A 14,394-nucleotide genomic window follows, 5' to 3' on the forward strand; every position below is an offset into this window, starting at 1 on the left:
TTGACGAACTTGCGGAATTCTACGGGAAGGTTGTACATGCTTCGCAGTTATCCCCAGATGTGAGAGATCTATCGGTTAATCGTGTCGGAGTTCTAGTAGAGCATGGGAAGTTGATCTCAGACACTGCGGTTCTTAGTTGGAAAGGTAAAAGATACAAGGTATGGATCTCATAAGAACAAAGTGATTGGGTGCCGGAATGTTTGGTGGAAGTGTTACGACCGGAGCCGGAGGCCGGGGTGGAAGATGAAGCTCGGATTCCGGTGGTCGAGGGTAAGGAAGTGAAAAGTCAGGTTGGAGAAGGTGAACGACCACGCATGCAGGTGCATGGGGAGGAGGAATTAATTATGAATAATAATGATGATGGGGGGCGGCGGGTAAATGGAATGTTCCATTCCCCAAAGTCTTTTGATGGTCCTGATAAGTTGTGTCCTACGTTGCAGTCCCAGGGGATTAGAAAAAAAGCCTTTCAATTTATTAAAAGACAAACATAAACAATTGCCCAAACCTTCAAGCCCAATTAACATGGAAAGGCCCAATAAAAGATCGAGAACAGATAGGGGCAGGCCTTTTGAGTCTTTTAGCTTCCTGGCCCATCCTGATTTAATCCCTGAGTCTTTTTTGGGTGGCAATAACGAAGTCAGGGCACATGAAGGTAATCACAGTATTGACCTCAATATGGAAGCAAATAAAAATCTCGATGAAGGTGAGGGCTCAATTGGGGAAACGTTGGTGGATGATTCACAGGAAATAAGACATAATAAAGAGGTGGAGATTGAAGAGCTCGAGGAAACGGTCCATATCGGAAAATTGGTTGTGTGAATCTTACAGAACATGGTAAGATGATCTAGGAGACTTTGGGTACAGAAGGCATCAATGTGGTGAGTAAATGAATTTCCTTTCTATAAACGCTAGAGGGATTGGGGGGCCGGTTAAGGAGGGCTGGATTAAGGGTTTGAAACAACAAAATAAGGTTGATTTTCTTATGATCCAAGAAACGAAACTCACGGATCTCACAAAGTTAAATGTGGTTAAGTTTTGGGGTAAGCAAGATTTTGGGGTCGAGGGTGTTGAGGCGACTGGTCTATCTGGGGGTCTGATGTGTATTTGGGACAAGCGGATATTCAAGGTTACCAGTCATGTTAAGAATAGGAATTTCCTTTTGGTGAGTGGGATCATTAAAGGATCTCAGCAGAAAATTAACATTATTAATGTTTATGCTCCTCAAAAAACGACGGACAAACTGAGTCTGTGGAACAAGATTAGAGAAGTGATGATTGGGGTCGAAGGAATGTGGGTAATCGCTGAGGAATTTAATGCGGTTCGAAACCAAGACGAGCGTAAAAACTCTAGTTTTAAAAATGCTTGTGTCAGGAATTTTAACGATTTCATTTTTGAAGGGGATCTTATGGAATATGATCTAAAGGGTAGAAAATACACGTGTATAAGGATAACGGCAGGAAGATGAGCAAAATCGATCGGTTCTTGGCGTGCCAGAATTTTTTTAATTGCTGGCCGGATGCTTGTTTAAGAGGTTTGTCGTTTTCTCATTCGGATCATTGTCCTCTTTTACTCACGGTTAATAGGAAGACTTTTGGGGCCAAACCGTTTAGAGTTTACAATTCTTGGTTGGGGATTAGTGGGTTCCGAGAGACGGTGGAGAAAGCTGTGAACTATCAGGTGGAAGACAATTGTCAAGCTGATATTAAACTGATGAATAAATTCCATAAGATTAGAGATGCTATTAAAGAATGGAGAATAGAAGTTTCAAAAAAGGAGGAGGAGACGGTTGTTAAAGCGAAAGAAGAGCTAGAAGATTTAGAGAATATTATGGAGTACCGGGACCTAAGTGAAGTAGAGGAATGGGAGTTCGTGGAGAACAAAAATGTGTTGATGAATTACAAATTGAATAAGTGCAGGATATGAAGCAGAAATCTAGGATTAAGTGGGCGCTCGAAGGTGATGAGAACATTAAAATTTTCCATTCCATGTGAATATTAGGCGGGCCTCAAACCAGATTCCGGGTCTTAGTATCAACGGGCGTTGGGTCACCAAGCCGAATATTATTAAAAAGGAAGTTATGTGTTTTTTTAGAGATCAGTTTAAGGAGAGTTATCATCTCAGGCCTAAGCTTATATGTAACGATAGAAGGAAGTTAAGCCAGGAGGAAAGGAACTTGCTCACTGTTCCGTTCACCTCAGAGGAGATCAAAGAAGCTGTTGACGGTTGTGGGGATGATAAAAGCCCTGGGCCGGATGGCTTAAATATGAAGTTCATTAAGTTGTTCTAGGATCTTTTTGATAAAGATTTTAAAGATGTTTTGGATGATTTTTTTGACAGTGGAAAAGTTAATGTTGGGTGTGGTAGCTCATTCATTACTTTGGTTCCTAAGACTAAGGACCCTACTGGGCTTAACGGGTATCGGCCGATTAACCTTATTGGTATTATTAGTAAGGTAGTGTCAAAAGTTCTTGCTAATCGTCTCAAGAAGGTGATTGATTCTGGTGGTGTCTCTGAAGCACAATCGGCGTTTATAAAAGGGAATTATATATTGGATGGTCCTCTTCTTATTAGGAGATAACGAACCGGGGAAAAAAACAAGAAGAAAGTTTTTATTTGAAGATTGATTTTGAAAAAGCTTATGATAACGTCAATTGGAATTTCCTTTTATCATCTATGAGTCAAATGGGCTTTTCGGACAGGTGGTGTTCGTGGATAAAAGGCATTTTGGAGTCGGCAAGGTCTTCGGTGCTTGTTAACGGAGCTCCTACTTTTGAATTCCAATGCCACAAAGGGCTACGGCAAGGAGACCCTATCTCTCCTTTCCTTTTCCTGATGGTGATGGAAATGCTATCTTATATGATCATTAAAGCTGAAAACCAACTTTCTTCCAACCTTTACTTATATGATCATTAAAGTGAAACCATCTTTAAAGCAAGGAAGAATTAACACAAAAATTGATAGGTATAAACAAGAACCTTATCTTTTTGGTGCTTATATACGAAACCAAGTATCCCTCCAATGGAGATGGCAGCTTGTAAGAATCTATAAATTCCAAAGGCAACAATATGCAACAGGAATCACCGCCACCCTTGCCACACAAGAAACAAGTTAGAAGAAGAAACCACACCAACAAACCTTATCAAGAAAGGTTTCTTGATATGGCTGAAGCTACAAGAGAGATTGTCACAACCATTAAGTTCCATAGAGCCTCCATGAAACACCAACAACAATAAATCACGAGTGGCTCAAGTTCTTGAAAACCATTGAAATCGACCCTGAAGATGAAAGATATCATGGGTTTAATCTATTTGATCAAGTTATGGAGATCCCACTTTTGGTAAGAATATGTTTATTAAATTATTACATGTTCTTCTTAAAGATTCTCCAAAAAATCAATATTAAGATAATCGTACTCCGACAAAAAACTATTAGTTTAAGCGTCTTTAGGTTGTGGATGATGATCTATCAGGTAAATCCCACCAACGAGTGACATCTGTTGCAAATCTATTGCAAATGAGACTACCTGATAGCAAAAATTCAAGAGTCATAATGACTGATATTCGGTCACTAATAGTCCTTTATTTATTTTATAACGGTTATAAATCTGTGACTTTATTCTAAAGTTTAGTGGTTGCATCCAATGTTTTTAAAACAGGACCCGACCTCTCTGTTGGTTCACTGGTCGGATCGGTCGAAGCGGTTGAACCGCTCTTAAGAACCAGATTCGTTAATAAACAATTTAATTATTCATAGTATAAAAATATAAAAAAACAACAAACATTAAAAAGTAATTTTACTTAAAAAAATATCAATTCGTTTATATTAAAGAAACAGGCTTTTTAATTATGGAATAAATTTAATGTTCAAAACTTTCAATAAAGCATTACAGTTATTTTTAACATCATGAATTTAAGTATAATTATTTGAGAATTTTTTTACGAAAGGTTGTTACTTTTTCTTCCCATAAACCCACCATGCTCATCTTTTTACCCACCCACTTCTCGTTCACCACTCTTCTTAAGATTTTCCATATTTGCCCAAATTGAAAGTTATCAAGGAGATCTGTTTTGTGCTTGCATCCACAATAGTTGATGGCTGAAAACTACACCTCTTTCACCGATGGTTAAATATCATATCAAATTTGTTAGTTTCTATAGATCAGATCTCCTTGATGGCAACTAAAAAATCTTGTTTGTCAAAGGCTGAAACCCAGTCGAACCTTGAACCGGGTTACCGGAAAACCGGTCGGCTTGATGACAACCGACCTGATACGAAACCGGACCGGTGTTGCTTCTGATTCCTGGCTGAACTGGTCCGACCAGCTGAGCCGATCTGGTTAGGTGGTGAAAACCTTAGTGTGGTGTTTTAGTGGTAAAAAAATCAGTTTATCTAATGTTCATTTTGGTAATTTACTTAATTTGTTTGTTTTCCCTTTATTATTGTAATGATGTGAGATATATATAACCCTATTGACACCCATTTTAACCAAAACCTGTGTTCTCTATATTACCTAAGTAGCCAACTTCACACTTCTATTCTTGATGCTCTTGGTACAATAAGTATCTTACTAGTTACTTGTCATTCCAAGATTGTATAACAATAAAAAATAAAATAAAATTTGTAACCATCTATATATATAACATTCATCAAACGTGTCATCCTCCATCTTCTTTATTATTTCTAGGGTTATTGGATCTAATTTCCCCCCCCCCCTCCAACTATTGGCATTTGACCGCTGGCACTCTCAACTTTGACTTTGACTCACATCACTCCCAACTTAACAACTATTTTTGTCATGACACCCCGTCGTTAAATAAACAAACACTAACTGGGTTAGAAAAATTAGCCTACGTGTCATATTAATCCAACGTGGCATGTGACGTGTACTGGACACATGTTTCTCCATCTTAAAAACCCCAAATATCATAACACTTTACACAACTCAACAACTCAGACGCTCATCTCTCTTCTTGGCAATCAAACCCTAATCTTTGTTAATCGACGATTGAAGCCAAAAATCACACACTACAGAGGTACGTTTTCTGTTAGGGTTTATTGCATTTTGATATCATACGCTGATTGGACTAATGGAAGTTACCGAAGTGATGCTTTGGTATGGTGGATCATTAGATTTTGGTTTTGATCAACCTCAATATATAGGAGGTGATTCTAAGTTGCTTCGCATAGATGATGATCACATTGCATACTTTGAGTTGGTAGAGTATGCAATGGATATGAGGTGCTATAAAACTAGGGATTTTTACATGTATAGGTTAAATGTTGGTGATGGTCAATTCAAGCTTTTTCAGAACGATAATGATGTTATGGAGATTGCATTAAAGGCTAGAACATGGTCTGAAGCATTCATGGAAGTATTTATTCAAGACTATCCAGTTACCTATGAACATGAAGTCTAGTATAATTCCCAGCCCATTAAACCACAAGCACAATCCGATTCACAACCCATTAAACGAAAAGGCCAGCCCAAAAAAACCAATAGCCCAGTCCAAAAAAAGTAGTCCATGTCAGGAAGAGCCAAAGACCCAAACAATCAACTCGATCAAGAAGCTTCACAAGGAACAACTCAGCAATCTACTCAGGAGAGAAGCAAAAGGTCAAGCCAAAAGTCAACTGTCAGAGGAAAGACCAAAAGGGAAGGGGAACAGGGAAGGCTGCACTTAAATAGTCAATGTTTGACTTTTTTGTGATCACTGGACTAGTTTATGTTATCTTATAATTAGTGTGGTCTGTATGTCCTTTTTGTGTTGTTAGGCTGTTTGGACAACTTTTGGTTATGTGATGTTATAACTGTTTAGGACAACTGAAGTTATTGAATGACTTGTTTTAAATCTTGGTTATGTAATGTTATAACTTTTGGTTATCTAATGTTACAGTCCTGGGTTTGGTCATTATTACAGTTCTGGTCAATTGTTGCTTTTGACAATTCATTGGTTAAACTACACAATTTTGGTCATTAGACATTGTATGTGCAGTTTTGGTCATTAGACATTGCAGTTTTGGTCATTAGACATGCAGTTTTGGTAATTAGACATTGCAGTTTTGGATAATTACTGGTTTTGACAATTGATTGGTCAAACTACACAGTTTTGGCCATTAGAGATTGTATGTGCAGTTTTGGTCATTTGACATTGCACTTTTGGTCATTAGTCATTGAAGTTATGGTCATTAGAAATTACAGTTTTGACAATTGGTTGGTTAAACTACAAAGTTTTGGTCATTAGAGATTGTAGTATTGGACATCCCATGTGTAGCTATATGTGCAGTTTGGTCATCTCATTACATATGCAGTTATCATCATCATATTATTAGAGGTATGTTTCAGGTTATCTGTTGACTTTTGACAATTGATCGGTCAAAATACAGTTTTGGATATGTTGACTGATTTGGTCGTCTCATTAAATGTGCAAATAAAACCATAAACAACTAGGATTTTGCATTAATAATACTCAAAAGTGTAGAATTACAACAACAACTCAATGCATACTACCTAAACATATACAACACTATTGTAATGGCAATAAACAAGGTTAATACATATGGCTTGTTCCATTTCGACTATGTTCCAGATATCTTTGCTTTCAACAATTTATTCTCTTCTACTAACAACTTATTCTGTAAATCCATGTTTTGATACTTCAGGTCTTCATAACTGAACCTGCAGTCGGATGCATGTTGTTTGAACATATTGTCCACATCTTCTTTCCATAAGAAAAAGTTGCAGTCAGATCTCTACAAAAGACAACATCACTTCACTTAAACTATCAATTCAATTCAAGCCAAAAAACTAGGGATTAAGGTCGAACTTACTGGTCACTGAGAGCAACCATAAAATTCTTGACCTTGCCGCACACTTTTCCGTCCAACAACTTGAATCACTGCAACAATGTCGTGATGGCAGTACACATCCCCCTGCAAATCAACCTTAAACATTTTTGGGTTTCTGAATACTCTGGATGCAGACGTAGAAGAGGAGCTCATCTCGATTCAAAGTTAGGGCTTGTTCTTCAGTGAACTCGACTAGATCGTATGTTATGATTAAGGTTCTAAGGTGCGTTTAATTTTGATCAGGGATTTCTAGGGTTTCATATGGTATGTTGTTTCGGGGGGGGGGGGGGTTTAAGATGATAAACCAGGTGTCCAGTACACGTCACCCATGCCATGTTGGAATAATGTGACACGTAGACTTATTTTTCTAACCCAGTTAGTGTTTATTTAACGATGAGGTGTCATGACAAACAATATGTTAAGTTGGGAGTGGAGGGAGTCAAAGTCAATGTTGAGAGTGCCAGCGGCCAAACGCGAATAGTTGGGGGTGATCAGATCCAATAACCCTTATTTTTATTGCATACAAGGAAACCGAGCTTTCTTCCATTACTTACAAAGGAAGATGATGGTAAAACAATGTTCAAAGCAAGGAAGGATTAACACAAAATTTGATAGGGTTAAGCGAGAACCTCATACATATGAAACCTTGTCAAACAGTTAAACGTCTAATAAAAACCAAGGATCCCTCCAATGGAGTTGGCGGCTTGTCAGAATCTATAAGTTCCAATGACAACAATATGCAACAAGAATCACTGCCACCTTCGCCACACAAGAAACAAGTTAGAAGAAGAAACCACACCAACAAAACCTTATCAAGAAAGGTTTCTTGATATGGTTGAAGCTACAAGAGAGATTGTCAAAACCATCAAGTTCCATAGAACCTCCATGAAACACCAACAACAACAAATCACCAATAACCACCTAACCACCGATTTATCCAACAATTATTTAGAGCCATAACTTTATCTTGTCCGCTACCAGGGACAATCCTCGGAGGAACTGTAAGTCTGCTGCATTGTGACATGGAGGTTAAGGCTTTGAGTTATGAAAATAGATACTTGCAGAAATGCAGGATAACGATGCCTACATTTGGACCAAATTGGTATGTCACCCACCTAAACCCCGTGCATATTGAAGCCTCGTGCATTTACCCTTTTATCTTGTCCACCGCCGGTTTCTTGTGATCACCCCCTATACTACCACTTTATCCTCATGAAAATCTCAACTTATCACCTCCCATTCAAACCTAGGTTTATATCTCTATTGTCAAGATTTTGAAAACTTATGAAGTTATTCCATGTCATCAGCATCTTCATCCTTCACTTCCGCCGCAATGTCGAAAGCAATCTACACCATGCCATGGATGATGACGACATGGAGAAGATTAGATCATTATGTGTGTTGCATCAGATTGAATGTAACGATACTGAGAATGTGCTAATCTCATCTCAGTGGCTCAAGTTCTTGAAAACCATTGGACTCGACCCTGAAGATGAAAAAAATGACATGGGTTTAATCTTTCCGATTAAGTTATAGAATTCCCACGTTGGTAAGAATATTTTGATTAAATTATTACATGTTCTTCTTTAAGATTCTCCAAAAATTCAATCTTTCGATATCCGTAATCCGTCCAAAACTATCAGAGTAAGCATCTTTAAGTTGTCGATGATCTATGAGGTAAATCCCGCCTGTAAGTGACATCTATTGGTAATCTATTGCAAATGAGATTACCCGCTAGCAAAAGTCCAACAGTCATAATAATGTATATCCAGTCACTAATACTCCTTTATTTGTTTTGTAATGGATATAAATCTGTGATTTTATTGTAAAGTTCAATGGTTATCCAATGTGTTTAAAACATGACCTATCATCAAACCGACCTTTCTACTGGTTCATTGGTCAGATCGGTCGAAACGATTGAACCGCCCTTAATTAAGAACCAGATTACTTAATAAATAATTTAATTCTGAATAGTATACAAACATAAAAAACAACACACATTAAAAAATAACTTAACTTTGAAAATATCAATTCCTTTATATCAAAGAAATAAGATTTAAAATTATGGAAAAAATTTAATGTTTAGAACTTTCAATAAAGCATTAAACTATTTTTAACATCATTTATTTAAGTATATAATTATATGAGAATTTTTATATGAAAGCTTATGTCAATTTGTCTTCCTATGAACCCACCATGCTCATCTTTTTACCCCACCTAATTCTTTTTCACCACTTTTCTTAAACTTTTCCATGGCTGCCCAAATCGAAAGTTATCAAATAGATCTATATTGTGCTTACATTCACAATAGTTGATGGCTGAAAACAACAACTCTTTCATCGAGGGTTAAATATTAGATCAAATTCGTTGGATGGACCTAATCTTATAACTCGGGTAGTTCTCAACTGAAATCAAGTATACCAAGATCATGTGAGCCAAAAAAACTCAAGAAGCTCAATGGATGGACTTAATCTTGCGCGTTACACCTTTTTCAGATTCAAATTCTGACACGTAACACTTTTTTGTCAGGAAAGAGAAAGTGAATATGTTACACATTTTACCTGTTTACATAACATCACATGTAACACTTTTTTTTGGTTTTGAATAGCAGGTTTGCAAATTTTATGAAGTGCAACACCTTTGAACTTAGAATTAACGAGTTATTATTGTGTAGTGCATGTAACAAATATGTTACATGTTTTTTAGAAAGATTTTGTGCAACAAACAAACCTGTTATACATTTTTGTGTAAGTCAGGAAAGAGAAAAATCAAAAAGCTTGTTACATTACTTTTTGACAGTTTGTAAAATGTTTCTGAAATGCAACTTTTGTTACAATCTGTAACACCCCGTGTTTTCCAAAAGTCAAAGTCAAAGTCAAGTGTTGACTGTTATTGGAATTAAAGATCAATAAAGATTAATTCTATTTTAGTTTCATTTTGATTTTCATATTATGTGGAGTAAGTGTTGTATAAATTAAACTAATCGACCGATAATCGAACCGCAAATCGACGACCGACTGTGAATAGTAGGAAGTAACAATGCAATAAAGCTAATCAATCAATAATCAAGCTAATCGAATCAATCATCAAGCCAAGTGGGGATATTTTTACTGCTTTTATACGTGTGTGTGTGCCTTACGTGTTATTTGTGCATGTTTACTTTATGTTAAAGTGTGTGGTGAATCAATCAAATCAATCAAGACTCGAAGGATAATCGAACTCAATCGGAACCGACTTTGAAAATAGGTTGTAAGGATGCTTGTATGTTAGATATAGTGATTGGGACTAAAGGTAATTTGAATAGAAACTCTATCCTACTCTACTCCCCAACTATCGAAATCGAAATATCAAAAAAACGTCGCGAAACACTCAAAATCAGGCAAGCCGATAGAACAGGGCAACCTGATCGAACAGGCTAGCCGATCGAACAGGCTGTTCGATCGGGCAGCCGCTCGATCAGGGATGCTGCTCGATCAGCTAACCCTTTCCACTTTTGGAAGCCAATAAATAGGGCTGTCCTTGTCAAGCTTTCCACTTTTGGAAAAGCTCTGACCGACCAGCCTTCTATTCTCACCAAAACTCAGATTTCTCTCAAACCTGTAAGTATTTCACTCCAATCTTTGTACGTTTTTGATCATTAATCAATTCTCCACCTTTCTATCTTTCAAAATCTGAATTCCAACCGTGAAATCACCAAGATCTGAGCATTCTTGGGTGATGTCATCATGGTGTTCTTCAAGAACACTAAGATTGGCATCAATCCGACATGAATAGCTTGAATCTAACCGATTTCCATACAAATAACTTAAAATCTTTCAAAGATCTTAACATTTCACGGTGGAAAAGGATTGGAAAATGGGTTTTCACCTATCTTTCAACTCTTTTACACTCAAACCGGTGAAACGAAGCTTGAACCGACTTATAAATTATACTAAACAAACACCTGGTTCAAGATTCGGACTTTGCCAAGAGATTACCGACTTCGAGTTAAACATTAAACTTAGGTCCTTGAACGTTCACTGACCGAGCTTGGGTGATTCCAGCCGAGTCAGTGAGTAAAGTAAAGGCTAAGGTTTTTATGGTTCAACTTGTGGTCCAACTATCTCTAAAACATCAATAGAATAACGGGAAATAACCAAGTGTTAGGTGATAGGCTAACCAGGTCAGAAGCTGGCCGAACGGTTAGGCTGTTCGAACGAACAGCCCAACCGAACGACTAAGCCAGCCGATCGACTAGGCTAACCGATCGACTAGCATCTGGGCCCACAAACTCACAAGGTGTAGTATTGACTGAGTTCTGTTCGATCGATCGAGCCACACGATTGTAAACATTACTCATCGAATCATGAGCTACTACACTTCAACACTAAACCTTTTCGAAACATTGGAATGTCACCCGATCGAGTGACATCTTGCCAAGTTTGCAATGCTGACCGATCGGTTGGACCAACCGATCGAACGGACTGCTCGATCGGCCAACTTGAAAGGTAATGCTGCAAAAACTTCAAAAGTACAAACCATCATACACAAACACATCCTTCACATCAAAGGAAGAAACAATCCACTTGAAAGAACCAGCCGATCGAGCCAGCCGGCCGATCGAACGGGACGTTCGAACGGACTTTAACCCAATCGAACAGCCCACTCGATCGAACAGCCGTCCGATCGAATGGTCTATCCGATCCAATTTCCATTGTTCACTTTTTCCGCATTACTCATTGTATTGTTATCGAACTATTCAGGCTAACCTATTCTCAGTGCTCCCTTCAATCCACAATCAACCACTGTGAGTATACTCGATCCCTTTTTGCTTTCAGCACTTTTGGGTGTTGCATACGTAATCTATCAAATTCACAAACAACACAAACTATTTGAACGCTAACCTACTTGCATGTATTACTTGTCTAACTGATTGCTGTTTATTATGTTTACACGTGGAGTGCTATCTGCCTGCTTTAGCAACGTAGTACTATAGTTTGGACTCAGCACCCGTTCACACGGGGGTTGCTAAGGACAATTACTTGCATGGATTACGGTGGTAATCATGTATTGCGAACTGTCTCGGACAGTCAACTCGAAGTCGTTGGTATCGATGGTCCCATGTTGATAATTTACATGCATCGTTTGCCCTTGTGTACGTGCTTGGTTATGCGTAAACTATTCGAACTCTATATGCTATATCAAACTTGTGTACTCACCTTTACATTATATGTATTGACTTTTATTTTAACGTATTTGACAGGTGTTTAAGCTACTAGCGTGCTAGGGAAGCGAGGCAATAATAAGCTTCTAGGAGCCTGTGACCTTAGGACAGTGTCCATGAACCAGCTCCGGGGTCATAGTTCTCAGTAGATCTTGTACTGGCACCTGTAGCCAGTAAGATCTACAGTTAGCCGTCTAGAAGTCTTAAAACAATATTTAATTCTGTCTGTAATAATTAAGAATCTGAGTTGTCGGAACAGTTCCCATATTGTTTAGTTGATTTCTATGATAACTTGTTATTTATTTGGGGCACGGTATGGGACGTGTTATATAACTGAATTTGTATGATAGTTGTTGTGGAAACTTCTGAACAATCTGTTTCGCTCAGTGCCACGCCCCGATGATTCCGCCATCGGTTGGGGTGTGACAGATTGGTATCAGAGCCATAACTATAGGGAATTGGGTTAGACACGATCTAGTCCGGATCGCTGTTTTAGAGACCTAGACTATAGCTAAGAACCAAGAGACCAAGTTTATGTGCGTATTTTATGTTGTTTCATTCTATTCTATCATTACATCCGAACTCCGAGCCAAATTTCGTAATTTGGACGGGATTAGGAGTGAAATCCGTGAATTCCTGCCTAAATTACTAATTTTGTCAATTATTTATGTGTGATTTTCTGTCAACAAACGGAGGAGAATTATACCAAATTAGGGCTGAAACCCGCAATTTGACGAAAATCTTCCCCTGAATTTTCTGAAAACAAGAGAAGAAATTGCTAAGCTAGGGGTGAAACCTTAACCTTGGCAGTAATTCCGATCTTATCTTATCTCGCCAAGGCAATTGACGGACTCCAACGACCTGAACTCACAAGTATGACCTAGGATACGCATGCATAATGCCCAAGAATCGAGGCAGAAACATGTCCCCTAAAGTCGAAAGTGACGACAAGTCAACTGTGAATAGTTAAATTGCCATGGTTAGTCAAAGTCTAGTAGCCGCAGACAATCCATTTTCCGATTTTGAGTGTTGCTTCGTTGATTTTATATGTTTTACCTGTATACGTGTTTTAAGATTCGTTGGTTACTCCATTTGTTATCAATCTGCGTAACCTTTGTCGTTATCCTACTGTGATTCGATTCCCTGTGGATGTGATCTAGACGAAACCAATATGCTATGCTACGCTACACCATACTATGCTACTCGATGTGTTGTACGCGACCGCTATATTCAAAACTTAGAGGCGGTTAGGAAACTAAGTATGCTACTGTGTACTGTTAGGGGGATTACGTGACATTAATTGCCTCTGTGATAAAAACGCGTATGTGCTTAGGAAATTAAGTGCTCTGTTTGCTTAATTGCTTATGTGCTCTAATTGCTTATGTGTTTATGTGCTTCTGTGATTATGTGGACTTTGTGTAATCTGTGCCTATGAGTGTATATGCGTTACGTAATGTGAGCTGCGACGTGATTCTAAGCTTTAGTAAACTAAGACGTGTGAGATTCGGATTCGTTGTGTTGAGCCTGCGACAATGTCTATTGCAGACCATGTCGTCATCATCAAGGACTCGCCAAAACCTTACCCGTCAGGAAAAGAGAGATCGACGTCTCGCCAAGATCATCTCAAGGTCTGTAGCGAAAGCTGTCAGTGAGGTGTACGAGAACACAAGCAAGTCGTCGGAAGAATCCCGAACTCTCACTGAATCCAGCAAAGCTCCGTTCAGTTTCAAGCAATTTAAGGCGTGTGGACCAAAGGAGTTCACCGGTGAAGAAGGCCCTACAGGCTTATTTCACTGGTTTGACTCTGTGGAAGTTACCCTTCGTCAAAGCGGATGCCCGGATCATCTTCGAACTCTCAATGCTACCGGTGTCTTCCAGTCGCGGGCATTGGACTGGTGGACAGCCGAAAGGAATAAGCGCGGGAACGACGCTGCCTACGAGCTGACGTGGGAGGAACTGAAAGCTATCATGCTGGACGAGTTCTGTCCTCCCCACGAACGCCAAAAGCTGGAGGATGAGTTCTGGACCATCAAGCAAAAGGAGGGCGACAACGCTGGTCTCACCGCCCGTTTCAAACAACTGAGCATTATCTGTCCAGACCAGGTCAAGACTCCCGACATGACCATCAAGAAATACATCCGTGCTCTTCCGGATTGTGTTGCAGATTTTGTGTTCGCTGCCAAACCCGCAACAATCGAGGAAACCTACCTACTCGCTGCCGAGATTAACGACAAGCGGGTTAAGGCTGGTGTTTGGGATAAGCCATCCAAGTCATTGCATCAAGTCACTTCCGCATCAACCGACAACCCTACCACTCAAGCCTCCAAGTCTTCGAGAAGAAGAAA

General features: G+C 38.9%; 1 protein-coding gene across 1 annotated transcript; it reads left to right on the top strand.

The window, feature by feature from the left end:
- The first annotated feature begins 886 nt into the window (after nucleotides 1–886).
- Nucleotides 887–1,465, top strand: LOC110876438. Its single transcript, XM_022124613.1, has one exon. It carries the CDS (start codon nucleotides 887–889, stop codon nucleotides 1,463–1,465), a length of 579 nt encoding a protein of 192 aa, XP_021980305.1.
- The last annotated feature ends 12,929 nt before the right edge of the window (nucleotides 1,466–14,394 follow it).

Source organism: Helianthus annuus, chromosome 12, assembly GCF_002127325.2.
Source record: "Helianthus annuus cultivar XRQ/B chromosome 12, HanXRQr2.0-SUNRISE, whole genome shotgun sequence".
Classification (NCBI taxonomy): Eukaryota; Viridiplantae; Streptophyta; class Magnoliopsida; order Asterales; family Asteraceae; genus Helianthus; species Helianthus annuus.

What these genes read in the sequence shown, in the direction of transcription:
- LOC110876438 (XM_022124613.1), top strand. Translation starts at nt 887, where the DNA reads ATGAATTTCCTTTCTATAAACGCTAGAGGGATTGGGGGGCCGGTTAAG.